A 16,621-nucleotide genomic window follows, 5' to 3' on the forward strand; every position below is an offset into this window, starting at 1 on the left:
CACCCCCACCCCACTCCACCCCCGGCGGAGCTTGTGTGCGGCCAGCAGGGTATATAAAGGTATGAGCTGACACCGGCGTGGCCTCTGCGAGCTAAACATCACGGTAGGAAGGGGGTCGGTCTGTTTCGGGGTTTTCGGATGTCCAGCGGCTGTCCTGTGAGGATTTAACGCGCACACGAGCTAGAGACACGAGGTGGGTCAGCTGTTTTTTTTTTTTTTTTTTTTTTTTTTTTTTTTTGTGTCGGCGTGTCGGGTTTTGATAAAATGCTGACGTGTGTGGCGATTAAACTTCAGATCACTAAAATATGGAGCCAAAGTTTGGATTCTGCCACCATAAACGAGTGTCTTGTCTTGTAACAGGACATTTGAAGCAAAGTTTGGGGTGGGTTTCTAATCGATTGCATGACATCAGGACTTGATTTCAGCATGATCACTCCTGAGCCAAAGCTTTTGATTGCTCTTTATGTCCCTGTTAATGGTTTAACTTGCCATTCTCCTAATACTAGTCCCCACCCAACCCTCAGCATATTTATATATATATCTATATCTATGACACGCGGAGCAGGATACATGCACGCAGGGATGTTTAATCCAGTGCAGTGTCCATAAAGCTGCTCTTTTCTTGCACGGTGTTTTTATTTTGCATGTTTTGAGCGATGCTTTCTGCTTCTGCTGCTTTCATGATTCATCCAGAGCGAGCACGCTGCTCAGTGGCCGGTATAAATGCAGTGTCACGGGGTTGGCGCCTGCCCAAACTGGGCTGAGTCCACCTCCATCTCTATTCAAACGCTCAGCTTGGCACCAGCAGCATCTCTTCTCTGTTGCAGCTGCATGGCACAGAGACAGCATGGCTCACCGCTTGCATTTTTTTTTTTTTTTTTTTTTTGACGACTGATATGTGTCTCTCCTTCTAGTGTGGAGCTCAACATGGTGCAGCTGTCTCCTTCCCCCACCCTGGATGATACCCCCCCACCTGAGCGCTCAGAGGAGGGCAGCGAAAGGCAGGATGACCCGGTGATGACTGGTAGCCCGAAGGTGGGCTCGCCCGGAGGCCTGAACTCCCTGCAGTTCAGCCTGGAGGTCACCACCGCCTACCATGGCTATGACACCTACATAGAAGATGGCCTCATCTGCCTCAAACACAAAATCCGCAACTTGGAGAAAAAGAAGGTAGGATGGTGGCAGGGCAGAGAGGAGAAGGTTTCAAAGCTAGATAGGTGAAGGCAGGCACTTGGATCTTGTGATGTGTCTTGTGTATCCACAGCTGAAACTGGAAGACTACAAGAAGAGGCTGAACCAAGGCCATGTACTAAACAAGGATCAGATGGTAAGACCTGGCTATGTAATGGCAACAACGATAAGAACTCATTAATGTAAGTATCATCATGAGGTTTGAGGGGTTTTTGCCCATATTTCTTTATTTCCTAGGCGGCTGTGGAAAAGTACGAGGAGGTGTTGCACAACCTGGAATTTGCTCGGGAGCTACACAAAACCCTGGATGGCTTGACTCAGAATGTAAGGGTCTTGTGATCAGACTGTTTTTTGTGTCCTGGCTGGTCTCAGAATGTTTGTACTGTGACATGTCAGGTATAGCTGCCTGTGTTGGGCCTTTGCTCGGTTTAAAAGTCGTCTTTACATCCCACAAAAGGAGAAATGTGATACATTTCTGCCTCACAGGAGCGTCAGATATCATTTAGCTAGCTGTAGCTCAGTTGGCAAAAAGCTCGAGCGTACCTGGATATTTCAACAGGAAACATTTCATGGCTGACAAAGACAATAAATTAATTGAAATGGCATGTGCAATTTTTATCTTCTTGTATCAGTTTTGGCTCCATGATGATACTACAGTTGATGTTTCCATGGACTTTGAGCTAAATCAAAAATTAATTGGCAGCTATCTAGATGATTGAATTGTTATGGTTTTGGACTGTTACCCCTGGATGCAGAAGCCTCACCATGTAGTGTTTTTGTTGGCTGTTGGCTGGGAAAAGCCATTAGAGACCAATAACTTGTAGATATGGCATGTTTTGAGATGAATGTGAAAAAATCTCAATCTGTTGTTTTAACAGTATATTTAACATTATTACTAACAATTTCCTAAAGCGTACAGTGAGTTTCTGGTTGATGTCTTTGGGGTCTTTTTTTGAATCAATAATTGGATAATTAGATTTTTGTATTTAATATTAGTTTGGGCATGGTGGAAAACATTCTGCTGATTTAACACTAAGTCAAAGTCACTTTAACCAAAAATGTAGTTTTGAACTTACTTTGACATTAACTTGATGTAATTTTCTATAGCCTAGGTTTAGTGTTAGTTGGAATAGCTGTTAATTATGCAATGCTAACTTTCATAGCTTCTTGTTTTTAGCCACCAGCTATCGACTGAATTAACAATGTTTGGAGGCTAAAAAATGTAATTGGAATTTGGCTGTTTTCCTGTTGATGTTTGAACTTGCCCTGGAGACCAACATTATGCTAATGAAGACAGTGCTGAAGAGTAAAAAAACACCACTGCTCTTTTTAGTTTTGCATTACAGCTAGCATGAATCTAAATTTTGCTCCTGGCTAGCTAGCAGAAGGTGAAACCTCCTAACCAAACCTTTAGCTAAGCCTATTAACACAAATATGCCTGACTATTTTATCCTAAGACAATAGCCTCAAAATAATTTTCATGCTAAACTGGCTTGTTATGGGGAGAATGGTGCCATATATATATATATATTTTTTGTTCCCACTTCACACCCCAGAGGCCAGTTCTTACTGTATGTAACTTCAGTGAATCAGTACGATCTCAAGTGAGAAGTGCGCAACTGAGTGGTAGTCAATGGCGTAGTGTCTATTAGAGGCAATTGATGGTTAGCTCAAACGTTATTCAATATGTAGTAGTTGGGGTTAAGCTTGTGTTTGAGAATTATTATAAAAAATTCAGGTATAATCTTAACAAGACACTGCTTGTTGCCAGTGATGGTGCTTTGGCCCTTTTTAATGGAGCTAATGTTAACAGCATGCTTTGCCTTTTAAAAGACAAGTTGGGACAGATAAATCAAACACAAGGCAACATGCTAACTGGTGGGCTTTAGAAGCATTGGTAGGCATATTTTTGAACTTGTGGATGAGTGAGGCTAGCTGTTTCCAATCTTTATGCTAATCTAATTGATGCTAGGCTCTAGCTTCATAGCTCATGCACAGACATGATCATGATCAAGACCCCCACCCCCAAATCCTGAAGTAGTAAGCGGTATGGGTAATGGATGAATGGGCGTCATACCTGCCCTAGATTCTACAAACCAATAACTACTGTTTTTACTTAATTTCACTGCTGGATGCAATGACAAGCTAGAATTTGAATAGGCCTCAACCTTGATATTTCAGTGCCATATTTTCAATCTGCTCTTTGAATCACCCTGCTCCTGCAGCTGCTGAGAGCCCAGAAGAAGGCAGTGAAAAAGGACCAGGTGGCGAAGGTGGAGGTGGAGAGGAGGCGTCTGAGCACGGTGCTCCAGGTACAGCATCTCCTCCACAGCCTGCAGCAGGAGCACATCAGGAGAGACGTGCTAGTCGGGCACAACCAGGCACCCCACATCCCAGCCCAACAGCTGCACAGCTTGAATCAGCTCGCCACGCTGCTGGGGGTCAAGAGGGACAACAGACTGAGGTGAGTGTCATCTGTGGTGTTGCATTGGACAAGGCTGGACGAATAACTAAATCAACAAGTGTAAAGCCTTGCATCTGTATTGGTTAGTGGGGTTATCTACATGTTAAGCACATTTAGGGAAAGTTCCACACAAAGTTCCAAAGCTTCCACTTGTTTTCCAGGTCATCATAAAATCCTAACCCTCAGAACAGTGGTGGTAAGCCATCTTACTTGGCCCAGGCTACACTGAGGGGGAAAAAAAATCAACTAAGATTTTAGTGGAAGGATAATGTTTGTATAGATACAAGACTAGTCCATCAAACTGGTATTGTCCTTCAACCTCCACCCTATACTGGAAGTGGGGATGTGTTTCATCGTGTAGACTGACATTCATTGCTTGTGAACACCTTTTTATTGTATCAGACATCTTACCAGTTTATAAAACCTAATGTACAGTGTGACAGGACTGACAGAGCTGGAAGAAAATGTGAGAATTTCTCTTCCAGCAGACAGTTATGTATCACAGTTCCTCCATGCAATGATGGGATCAGTTGGTTACGTTACTGTTGTAGTAGTCACGGCAACTGCTGAATGTGCTGGTATTTGTGTGCTAATACAGTATTCTGTCATAATGTGGAGCCTTATGCTAGCCAGGTTTGCATGGCATAGGCTTTTTATTATAACAATACATGAGCATGTAATATATGACATACATGAGCTCCCAGACCAACACAGAAATAATGTTGATAACATGCATCAGTGTACTGATAATTTAGCATCTGTGACCCATAGAAACAGCTGCTGCGACACAGTTGGTTAGTTGGGTTAACTGTAAGCTAGCTAATGCTTTGTGCCAAAAATTGTCTTTTTGGTTTTTCTTTTTGATAGTTATGTCAGACTAGCAACCAGAAAGGCAAACTTAGCAGGTTTTTTTTTTAAAGTATGAACTGTGATGACATCAGTGGGTGTCGTATTCTAGAGGCCAGAGAGAGGATGGCAAAGGCAACATGGGAGAGGGCCTTGAATCATAGGGAAAAAAGTGTATCTAGCCTATATAACAGTACAAACTCACAGGTTATCAGTGTGATCCATCGTTGTGACTTGTTCAATGCCCTCCCATCAATAACACGTCCTTGATTACAGTGATTCTGCTCAAAAACTGATGGAAATGCAGGCTGGTTCACTATATAGCACCAGGGTTCCGGGAATCCTGAATGGAACCAGTCTAAGAACCAGAACTAATTAGGTGGAAAATGGCTATCTGCATCACTGTCACACTCTGTCTTTGAATATGAACTGCTGCTGGCTAATTTACAGTAGATATAAAGTTTGACTGCTTCTTTACATAAAATGTGCATAATGTCTCCAGTGAGTTGATGAGGGATTTTATGAGTACAGTGACTCAGCACTTACATCACAGGGTGCTGATATTTCTGGAAACCCAGGAAACGACTACTTTTTTAAGCATAATTTGCCATATTTTTGATTCTTCTGATGGCAAGTTTTTGTTTGTAGAAAAAAAAAAAAGATCCCTGTGAAAACTCACCCAGTCTGTATTTAGTTTGTTTATGCGTTTTGACTTCCTCGGTTAGAACTGTGTGGACACTGCTGTCAGATTTCGGTCTGTCTCATGCTTTTAGATTGCATTCACACTTGTGGTTAAGTAAGATGAATGACGTACATCCAGATGAAAGGGTGATGGAAGGGTTAACTGCGTATCTAAGCAGAGTCCAGTGTGTGACAAAGCAAAAACATATGTGACAAAAATTAAAAAAATAGCATAATGAAAACCTGAAGCAGTACAACACTGTGTACACAGAGGGCATGGTGTGAGCAGCAGCTCTAGTGCTCCCTGTGCCTACACAGGAGGCGTTCAGGCACAGTGAGTGTAGGTCACCTGTGCTTTGGAAGCATTAAGAGACCCAATACACAGTCACTGTTGGTGCTGGAAAATAGACTTGAAGTGTAAAATAGACTTCCAGCCACATTTACAGGCATACAGTGAGTAAAACACAAGCTGTTATGCAGCCTGTGTAGACAGCTGGACTGATTTAATAGGAACATATCTGTTCCATCAGATGCACTAAAACGCTCTCTCTGGAGGCACACTGTGTGAGTTGAACTAAAACTACCATTTAACACAGGTTTAGTGGAGCCTCAGCAGCGTCGAGCTTTAGAGCACAGAGCTCCTTGTCACACCATCGACTCTGAGCTCCTTGGTGATGTCTCTTCTGTCTTCTCTTCGCTGTGTGTTGCAGTTTATCAGAGCAGATGGAGCAGGCGGCTCTGGTGTACTTGGACCTGCTGGAGGGGAAAGACAAGCCAGTGGCTGGATCAACGTGTGAGTGTACTGTATAAGCTGTAAAGAGATGTCTGGGACCTTTTAAAACCATTCAAATCCTCTTGCTAGCATAAGTTCATTAAAAGAAGATGGTGGGGTTGGATGTTGATTGTGATTGTTAAAAGTGAATGTGTGGAGATGAAAGTTTGGAATAACACTTGGAATATAAACAACTTTATTGTTAGGATTCCGTTTGGCTTTTTTTTTATCATGTCTATTTCCCTCTGTGCCAGAAATCCCAACTCAAGACTTTAAAGTATGACATTAATGATTCAGTTTTAGTGTAGTTGAGCAGTCAACTGGAGACTGAGAAAAATGTTACCCAAATACATCCTCAGACCAGGGTCTCGAATATGAAGTTACATTACTGTATCACAAATGCTCTTCCCAGGTTATTTATCTAAATGCTGTAATTAAATGCCTGGATGATGGTTCAGTGCATATATTTGACTGTGTATGGACTGAACAAACAAGATTTTGTTGTTGTTGTTGTTGCTGTTTATACCACATGGAATCAAAAATATTAGTTAATTTGCATATGCCACTATGTTGATCTGACTCTTGTTTTTAAACACCATACCTTATGGACCTCCAGATTCATTCAGCTATGATGAACATTTAATGAATTTCCATTTTTGTTCCCGTTGATGGTGGTTGATGGTGAACTGTAGCACCAAGCTCCTTAGCTGAGGCTCAGCTGCTATTCAAAACTGGAATGTTACGTTAGAATGAAAAATACTGTTGTCATTGGTGTACAGTTAAACTGCCTAAACTTACTAAAAGATAATCCACCACCTCCAACTAATCAGAATACCGAATTTTCAGTGGCCATGTTATAAGATGAAGTGTGCTATCAGTCCTGTATTGTTTAGAAAGAGGATCTGTGAGAATATGAAAAACTGAAATCCATGCTGAACGTCAAATAGTCATAAAGTCAAGCTAATGAAGTTGTGTGTTTTGAAGAACTGAGCTCTTTAACTTGGCTTTCTGTGTCATTTTGTCCTTTTCAGTTAAGTTGTTGAAAGAGGAGCTCACCAGACTTTTAAACTGCAAGTACTTCAGTTGTCTTCCGCCTCCACCCAACAAGACTCCAGAGCTGTTACTGAGCTCGACCAGCCACAGCAGTAAGTACATCACGCATGCACTAATGACCTGAGTGTGAGTCATTAAACATTGTAAGTATTAAGCGTAATTTACCACTGTCACTACTGCATACATTGTCTGGAAATGGTGAATCAGACTCTCAATATTTCTTTCTTCTGACAGCCATATCAAAGTCAAACCCAAATGAAGTTTCGAAGAAAGAGGTAAGAGCAATGTTTTTTGTTTTTTTTTTTGAAGTTGTGCTTGTGTGACTGTAAGCATGCTTCAGGATTCACTGATGCTCTATTGGTGATATGGCAGTTTTTCAACAGACTGTACCTGACTGACATGGAGACCCCTCCTGCTCAGAGCTGGAAGGAGGACTTCCAGGCCATGAGAGAGCGGGAACCCCCTGACTGCTGGGATATGGAGTTCCCAGACAGACCCACCTCACCCCATACTGCAGTCCACAAACCATGGAGGGGAGCCGCCACTTTGATCCCCAAAGTCCCAGCCGCTACCAAGAAACAGTCTGCTGACTGCAAACAGGTGAGGTATCATCAGACCCAATGTGCCTGACCGTTCAAGGAGTTATGTGTTAGTCTCATGTCTGAATAAGCACCAGAGTCAGTATGGTACAACACAGTCTGAAGTGAATCTGTCAGATCATTGTACAGGCTGGTAAAACATGCAGAGCGAGAGAGAAACTCCTGCCTGTTACCTGCCTTCAGAGATGAATGTGTATGAATGTATTCTGTTTTCATCACTTCTGCACAAAGGAAAACCGTTCAAAGAGGCACTGCTCACTGAAGCATGTTTTTCAGCTGTAAGCTAAATGATTTGACTGCACTGTGATGAATCAACCAAAATGATCAAAATCAGTATTTCAGGGGATGGAAAATGGGCTCAATAAGCCATCTACTGTTTTAAGTCATCCTGAACCTTGCAAGGTCAATGTTGACAGTCAGCTGACTTATTAGTGTCATGCAAAAAAAAGAATATTCCAGCCCTCTAATCAGAGGTTAGTGGCCCATCACTTGTCCTTGAGTGAGAGTTTTTGAAACCACACTCTTTGGAGTTTATAGTTTTCTGCTGACGCTCTATACTTACAATACAATAGTTCAGACTTGTGCTTTTTGATGGCTGTAGCGCTGGACTGCATTCTTTCCTTTCAGACTGCCCACTTGTAAGCATTTCTCAGAATTAAAGTGTTTGATGGACTAGCTGATATTAAGTTTATAAAACTTTATCAGCAGCTACAAAAAAGGCATTATGTATTTATGATAAACGATAATGATATTTACATCTGATGTTCAGATTTCTAAGCTTTCAGATATGAATAGCTCTGTAAAGAGAGCTTGATTACTTGTGTAAGGACTTAACATGTTTTTGGACACAGTTATTTCCTTTTTAAACTGATCTAATGAGCTGGTGTGTTTTTTGTAAGGCCGTCGTATTGTTCAGCAATGGTGTCCACACAATAATCAATATGTGATATTCTCCCCAGAGAAAAGAGAGGAAAGCCAAAGGGGAACCAAACTCTAAGTTGGTGAGTACAAAACTGTTGGTTTAATATGTACAGACATCTCTGACTGTAAGCAGTTTGCATATTTATCCTCCTTGTGATTCTCAACAGGCAGTTCACATGGACATGCCTGTGGAGGTTTTCAACTCTCCATCTACCTTACCCAAAGACCCCATCCTGAGAAAGCAGCACCTGGAGGACCTCATGACAAAGATCCACGGCTCCTTCAGTTTCATGCAGGTGGAATTTGGCTGTTTGCAAACCAACAAATTTATTTAATATCAAACTTTTCTTCTTTACCAGCCAGTGCAGGATGAAACTCTGATTTGTAAATGTTAAGTCCTCTGTACCAGTAATGAGATAATTATTAATTAAAATGAATCTGTCCTCTTTAGGACTCTCTTCTTGATGGTGAGAGCTCCCCCACTGATGGTCACTCTGGACTGAAGAGACGACCATCTGGATCTCCCTCTCCTCTGGGTAACTCGGAAGCTCTGCAGTTTGACAAAACAATCCCGACTGAAGCTCCACGTGCTAGCTTAGCTTTTTCTCTAGCTTCTGTATTATATGGTGAATGTAGCTTGCTACATCATGGAAATGGTGTCTTTAACATTAATCTGCATAACAACTGAGGAATGATGGTTGGGATTGTTATGTGAAACTGGTTGTTTCACAGTGACATGTGCAGACCTACATCAAGCTTGTATAACATTCTGTCAGAGGCAGTTGTCTGTGCCTTCATCTCCTCTTGCCTTAATTGAAGGTTTGTCAGAACCTTGTTGCTGCAAACTGTGAAAACTTACTTTTAAAGCTCTCTGTGGTTGGCTGTTATTACCTTTAACATCTTATCAAAACTATAATTGTGTTTTTCATGTGTAATTTACAATTTGAGTCTTGGCATTTAGTTTGTTTTCAAAGTAAAAGCTCAGATTTTTGTGTGTAATTTCTCGACCCTTCCTTTTTTTTTTTTTTCCCCCTCAACTAACCAGCTGAGACAGACTTGAGAAGCCCAGTTGATGTCCTGCCCAAAGCAATGCATGTAAGCATTTTTTTTCTATCTGTGATAAGTCAATTGTGACTGAAATGGAAATCACTTGGACTTGTCATCACTTCACCCTCACCCTCCCTCCCCCCCTACTCAGTCCACCCCACTGCCTACCAGGCTCATGGAGCGCAAAGCCAGTCTGACCAGCGGGGATCAGTGCCTGGAGACCTGTGACCTGGAGCTTTCCTCAAAGGACCTACCTCATGTAAGACGTAGCACATTGGCTGCGAGATGCAACATATTTTAAAATCCCGCAGCTTCAACTGGCTGTCAAAGTTGCCCCCTCTCTGCAGGAGCCACTGCAGCTGGCTGATAGAAAGGCATTTCCCTCACCGCCGCTGTACCGCAGGGAGTCGACCATCTCGGTCAACCTGGAGGAGAAGAGCCGTCCTCGTGTAAATGAACATTCTCCGCCATGTCAACAGACAAAGCACATTTATTTCCATGAAATGTTGTAGATTTGCTTTTCCCTCCCAATACCTTCAACCTCTCTTGGGTTTTTTTTTTTTTTTTTTTTTTTTTTTTCCCTCCCCACAGACGCCGGTGACTGAGTCAGGGAAGCAGTCCCCGTGTAATGGGGTGGGATCTTGCACCTCAACCCCCCCCCAGGGACAGTCTTTCTCCACACCCCCCACCAGGAGAACTCTCACCTCTGCACAGTTTCAGAACATCCAGTCAGTAAGTCTTGACAGAACTATGCATCAATCTTTTGAGTTTTATGCCTGTAAGGCCCAAAGGGTTTGACTCCTACTTACAGCAAGTCACCAATGAATTCTCCTCTCCCCATTCACTCCTGATATTGAATGTGTATCTGGAAATGTTACGTTCAGTTCATGTATACCTGGTAACCTGTCCCTGGGAAGTCTTTGAGGCAATGCTGCTCTCCATTCATGTTAAACCAGTTAAATTTGTAAACGCACCTCTCTCTCTCTGCTTCAGCCATCCATCTGCTTTTTCCAAAATGGCTTCCAGAGTGTGTATATACTGAAACACTAGCTTGGTGTTCCAGTGTTTACAGGGTTCAACAGCTTTAAAATTAGGACTCAAGCCAGCTCAATGAGGTTGAAGGAAATGTGTACCACAGTGACAGTAAGGTTAAGACAACGTTTGGTCACCTCAGTCTCTGTGTTCAAACACTTTAAATGATAGTACAGCTGAATACACAGTTGCATTGTTGCCACTCAACCTGGATTGATGCAGATTTTATCAACAGCACAGCAGCTTGGGAATGACTGCCGATTAAGATTAAATGTTTATGGTCTGTCATTAAATAACTATTTCATATTCATTTAGATGTCTAACAAACAGAAGAATGTATATAAATGAGAACACCTATAAGGTGAACTCAGCTGTGTTAAGACACACTGTAGGTGACCATAGAGAGCAGGAGACTGAACAGAGGTGTAATGGGCTGTCTCTTGGCAGACTAACTGGCTGTAGCCTGGTTACAGATGAGGGCTCTGTTGCTGCTAAGTTGAGGAAATCTTCTATAGTGACATTTGCTGTAATGACGCATTTTAAGCGCTGGTATGGCTGATAATGCAGCACAGCTTTCCCCCTGACCATGCAATAATCAGCTGCACTGTCTGTCCAACTCCTTACCAGATGCTGGCCATGATGCCATTTAAAAAAAAAAACAAAAAAAAAAACATTACCATACCATGCAGATCAGATTTACTATACTGTCTCTAGATGTGGTCATTAATCTGTTTTTACTCCATCAGAGACAGATGCATGTTAATACCACTTATAAACAGGGTCTTCTGGCAGTTGGCTGGTCTACTCTTTTTAGGTTATGAACTTGCCTATTTGCTTCTTGTGTTTTGTGAGACTGCAAACTTGGGTCCAGAAATGAATGCACTCAAGGACACATTAACCCTCTCTGTCATGCATCAGTCTCACATCTGGATTAAATCTAGATGTATTTTAAAATGCTTTATCATACTGGATATATTCAGCCACATTTATAAGGGTCTGTTGCACAGGTAACAAAACTTATTGTATCCATCTTGGTTTCTCTGGTCTACATGCAAGATATGATTAACTGAGTGGTGGTGGTGATGTACCTGAAGCTGTTTGCTAGTGGTTAAGAATTGGAAGTATAATAACTTATGCCAACACAGGGGTGAGTTTCAGTTGAATTTCAGTCAGATTCTAATACTACTACCTTGTTGCATTTACACTTCTATCATTTGATACCTGATAGCTATTTGATGATCTGATCTGTTTTGTTGGTGCCATCTCAATGTAAATGCCAGTGCTTTCAGTCATCCAGAATGTTAAGTTTTACTAGAATCAGTGTGGCCAGCCTCCTCAGAACTGAACAGAAGACAAGTCCATACCTGAGAGGACAAGCTACATGGCCATTGTGGTACTTGTGCAGGTGTCTTTAACCCAACAGAACAGATCAAATGTGAGCACAGAAGTGTAATTGAATGACCCACCACTCAAACAAGACACCTTCTGGACACAATCTGAACCGTGATATCTAGATCTGAATAGGGACTTGCATAGTTTCATCAACCCACTTTGATGTCTATCTTCTCGTCGTAGGTCTTCAAGGTGAATACGTCCTTACCCCAGAATGGGGAACTGAACTACAAACCAGACTCCACAGTTTTCTCTGAGCCCAGGTACAGTACTGCCAGTACCCAAACACCACCTGAGTTTGCTCCCTCAGAAGACGAACCACAGCCTGGTATGTTGAACAAATTTGTGTTCCTAAACTGTCAACCCACGAGGGTTGGATGGTCAGCCGTCAATAGTCTGAGACCCATTTTGTGCTGCATCATCTCTAGTGTACCAGTCAGATTATACGGTGGGGAGTGGTGGGCAGATATTCCTTTCCCCTGGCCAGTCAGGCGGAAGCATGGCCCGACCTGGCCAGTCGTACTACACCAGAGGATCTGTGAGAGGTATGGCACGTGGCGGCAAGGGACTGGCACAAACCTTTCGCTCTTCTGGTTGGCATCGAGGTACCTATCCTCAGCTTTCCTGTTTCTTTTTGGGTTTTCACCACTCCTTGCATTTCTCTCCTGTTTTGTTAGACACCCGTTCCGGATCAAGTGTTGCAGGGTAGTCTGTCACATCCTGGCTGAAGTGTACTGCTGGACAGCATCTTGGGCTGAAATGAATCTTTAGTGAGTTAGTTCTGAGGCCTAACACTGATTTCTGTCCCTCAGGAGGATCCTACATCCCCCAGACTCATCTCAGGGACTCTGGCCCTCTCCTCTATGCTGCTAGAGTAAGTAAATCCTTGATCACAACTACACTGTGTGTAGTGGCCTTATAGGCTTTGTGGCTTAGTACTCTTAACTAGCATATGTCAGTAGTATATGAAGTTGTGCAGTGAGTGTTGAGCAGTGTTGGTTTTACAACCAAATCAAGCAATTTTAGATAATTTGGCTAAATGGCTTGTTTACAACCTGTCTGACTGTTCACGTAGTTTGACCCATTGGACTTGATTGCAGCGATGTTGCCCTTATCCTAAATCTCAGCAATTGTTTTGGTCAGTACAAAGTTACCATAACTGTTACTAGTGATGGCTGAAACTATAAAAATAAAGCAGTAATTAAGTAAATTTATCCTTAATTGTGACCTCAGCTATAGCTTTTAAGACCATGCTACCAGTAAAATATTAGTGTATCATCTTGCTTAGCATGCTAGTGACAACCAAAAACTAACCGGTCATGCAGCACACAGACATGGGCATAAGCCAAGAAATGAGTGTGCTTGCACGCTGCCTTGTGTTAAAGTTCAGTGCTGTTTTGCTGCTTTGTCTGCCTGTGTTACAGTTCCTCTATGGTATTTTTATTTTTATTTTTTCAGGACTCTGGATACCAACACAGCTTTAGACGAGGAGGAGGGAGGCATAACTCCAGTGGTAAGAACACAAGCTCCAATAATTTAGTAAATGGTGATCTTGTCAGGCAATATTGTGGTTTTAAAAAGGATTCTGCGACTTGGAAACTGCTTGGAAGTGACTGTTGGTTAAGGCGTAGTCTTAATCAGTCGCCCGTCAGTCACCATTTCATACTTGTTGTGTTATTTGACAACAGAAACAGAAGAACATGTAAATAAGAACAACTTTATTGGAGATTTGTCTGTATTAAAATACTGTACATACACAGAGAATAGGAGAGAAGTGAATCAATTAAGAGCTGAAACCAGCTGACTCTGTCTCCCTTAGACAGGGTTGCATGGAAGTGCCATGGAAATTAAGTGACTGCATTTGCAGAGGTGGATGTTTGTAGGGATGAAGTTTAAAGAAAGTCTATATGTAACATTTTTACTGTACTGACTTTTATCAAGAGCATTTAAAGTCTAAAATTCTGTCAAATCTGTATGGCAGGGTGAAATGGCATTATTGTCTGGTGCTTGCATTACAGAAGTGTTTGGTGTTTTCAAACCTGTGATTCATTTGCTTTGGTCCAAATCTGTGGATGAGTTAATAAACTTCTTTCATTTTCCCTTAGTTTGGTTCCTTTCCACAAAAAAAGTGATCAAAAAGGCTTAAAATGAGGTGAGAACATCCACTCTGCTCAGTGGCTATGTGTTTGGGGTGGGGCTGAGGTCAGACCTCCATTGTTCTGGCTCATCCACATCCCAGTACATTAGCTCAAATTCACAGAGTATGTCTTGTAGTTGGGTCAGATCGAGATCAGATATAGTTCCCACCGCAAACTTTCCAATCCAGACCTTCAACTGGACCAAATGAAACACCTCTACTGCACCATAGCTGTTATTGCACCCCCACATTTTTTTTTTTTTTTGTCTTGACTTTGACTCTACAGCAGCCTGGAGTGATTCTTCCCAGGTGAGTAGCCCAGACCGGGAGGGAGCCTTCACAATTGTGGACTCGGGGCATGGCGATTCGCTGTCGGTCTCCACGGTGGAGGTCCCGCTCACTCCCCACGCCCACCACCACACTGCCCTGCTTCCCATGCAACTCTACCCACTGTCCCAGCCTCTGCGAGTGGCCTTTACCGCCTCTCGCACTGCCAACTTCGCCCCGGGCAATCTGGACCAACCCATCGTGTTCGACCAGCTGCACAGCAACCTGGGCGAGATGTACGACACCCATATCGGCCGCTTCACCTGCCCCGTCAACGGAACCTACGTCTTCATCTTCCACATCCTGAAGCTCGCCATCAACGTGCCACTCTACATCAACCTCATGCGCAATGAGGACGTGATGGTGTCAGCGTACGCCAATGATGGAGCCCCAGACCACGAGACGGCCAGCAACCACGCCATCCTGCCTCTCTTCCAGGGAGACCAGGTGTGGCTCCGGTTGCATCGTGGTGCCATCTATGGCAGCACCTGGAAGTACAGCACCTTCTCGGGCTTCCTGCTGTACCAGGACTGAACTGCTGTCAGCCAAATGGCCATGTTCTCCCGATGTGTGGATTGTTTGCTTTGCACTGAATGGTGATTAAACTGACGTTTCAGTATTGTGGTCAGGCTGCATGCAAGTGTCCTTTTCACCATAAAAGCCCACTCATAAATTAAGGTGTGTCAGTGGCTAAACGGTATGATCTGTATTCACAGCCATCATCTTCATTTGAAATGGAGATTGTGACTACTTGACATCTACCAAATGTACCTGACTCCCCATGAATGTGTAGTTCATGAAGGTGGTGCTCAGTGTGACTGTGATACTAGTACAACTGGCCCTCGATCACATCATCTTGCTGTAAATCATCCTGTAGCACATCAGCTGTTCAGCCCAACAGGTCACTGATTTCAGTGAGAACTCTGATGCAATGTTATGAATTTGTGCCTTTTTTTTTTTTTGTTTGTTTTCATGACTGACCAGATGTTAAACAGCTAATGAACTGAATGAATGGCTGACTTATTGGATGAATTATAACTGACTACTATCAGCACTTTGCTTGATGCTGGGCTCCTATGCATTCAGCCTCACCTTGCTGTGTGTGAATGTGAATCCGAGGAAGGAAAGAATGTGTTCTGGGTGGTGGGTACGGTGTCAAACTGTTGAGGCCAAATTGTTGCACTAACAGACTACTGTGGAGACGTGGAAGTGGTCCCTTGATGTGCCTAACGTTAAATAAAAGATGAGCAGTGAATCTGGGTGCTTCACATTTATTCTGTTTCTACAGTTATATAGAGGTCTGTTATTTTCAGCAGTGTTTATAGGGTCGTTCACCTGTTCATTCTTTGTGACAGCTTAACAGAATCAAAAACCAACAACTACTCCCATTTTAAAAACTTTAATAGAAAAACTAATTATGACAAATATAACATTGCAACATGATGATCTGAGGTTTATCCTAGTTTCTGGCCCCAATCTAAAACCGCACATAGCAGAAATGTAACTGATGCTGACTCACCTGAGGACATTTATCAGACTTCACACAGACACTAAAGGATACTGCTGCTTTCACATAAGCAGTCAAACTCCCCAACAACTGGGAACAGGCTTCATATCAGTGTAGTTCCTGTGCTGTGCTGATGTTTAATGGTTATTCATGTTCTACAGGATCTTTGTTTGGCATTATTATGCTAATTAGTAATAATTCCAGGACGGTTGTTGAGAAGTATTGAACAAATCAGGTGCTAGAAGATGACCCATAGGATTACAGTTCATCCTGAGCAGAACCAGACTTAATGGTATTCCACTCCAGCCAAGTCATCCTGCTGATGATACTGGGTGTGTGAAAAAAGTCAGTAGATTTCATTGGGAATCCTAAATGTCTCTATTAAGCTCTTTAAGGTCCAACAACACAGATTCATCATCTGGGGATCATGAAGGTCTGTACCACAGCTAACAGTCCTATTAGTGGACATAGGAGCAACTTTGCTCACTACAATCAGTGAGGCAGCTACTGCATATCAGAGAATTGAAACCAGTTCTACATGTGAGGCCACTGAATTGATAAAGGCTAAAAATAAGAACGTCTTTATTAACCAGCATACATGTTGGGTGGACTGGGACCAGAGACATCCCGGACCAGACTTCACTCAGCTGTG

At 42.7% G+C, this 16,621-nt stretch overlaps 1 protein-coding gene across 5 annotated transcripts; it reads left to right on the forward strand.

Annotated features, from left to right (window-relative positions):
- Window positions 1-21: 21 nt before the first annotated feature.
- On the forward strand, window positions 22-15,717 carry caprin2 (caprin family member 2). Of its 5 annotated transcripts, none has more exons than XM_018697194.2 (22): window positions 23-193; window positions 361-382; window positions 915-1,170; window positions 1,265-1,327; window positions 1,429-1,515; window positions 3,417-3,655; window positions 5,893-5,975; window positions 6,986-7,099; window positions 7,242-7,282; window positions 7,380-7,607; window positions 8,566-8,607; window positions 8,695-8,823; window positions 8,979-9,063; window positions 9,573-9,622; window positions 9,726-9,833; window positions 9,922-10,023; window positions 10,166-10,306; window positions 12,182-12,326; window positions 12,427-12,603; window positions 12,811-12,872; window positions 13,457-13,511; window positions 14,422-15,717. In XM_018697194.2, exons 3-22 carry the CDS (start codon window positions 928-930, stop codon window positions 14,994-14,996), a joined length of 2,769 nt encoding a protein of 922 aa, XP_018552710.1. In that variant the 5' UTR covers window positions 23-193; window positions 361-382; window positions 915-927; the 3' UTR covers window positions 14,997-15,717. The 5 variants fall into 5 exon arrangements, 4 of the variants coding, with proteins under 4 accessions (XP_018552710.1, XP_018552712.1, XP_018552709.1 ...); XM_018697196.2 differs by lacking the exon at window positions 361-382 and adding an exon at window positions 14,104-14,150 and having other exon boundaries at window positions 14,422-14,517; XM_018697193.2 differs by lacking the exon at window positions 361-382 and having other exon boundaries at window positions 24-193.
- Window positions 15,718-16,621: the final 904 nt, after the last annotated feature.

This window comes from Lates calcarifer, linkage group LG18, assembly GCF_001640805.2.
Source record: "Lates calcarifer isolate ASB-BC8 linkage group LG18, TLL_Latcal_v3, whole genome shotgun sequence".
Classification (NCBI taxonomy): Eukaryota; Metazoa; Chordata; class Actinopteri; family Centropomidae; genus Lates; species Lates calcarifer.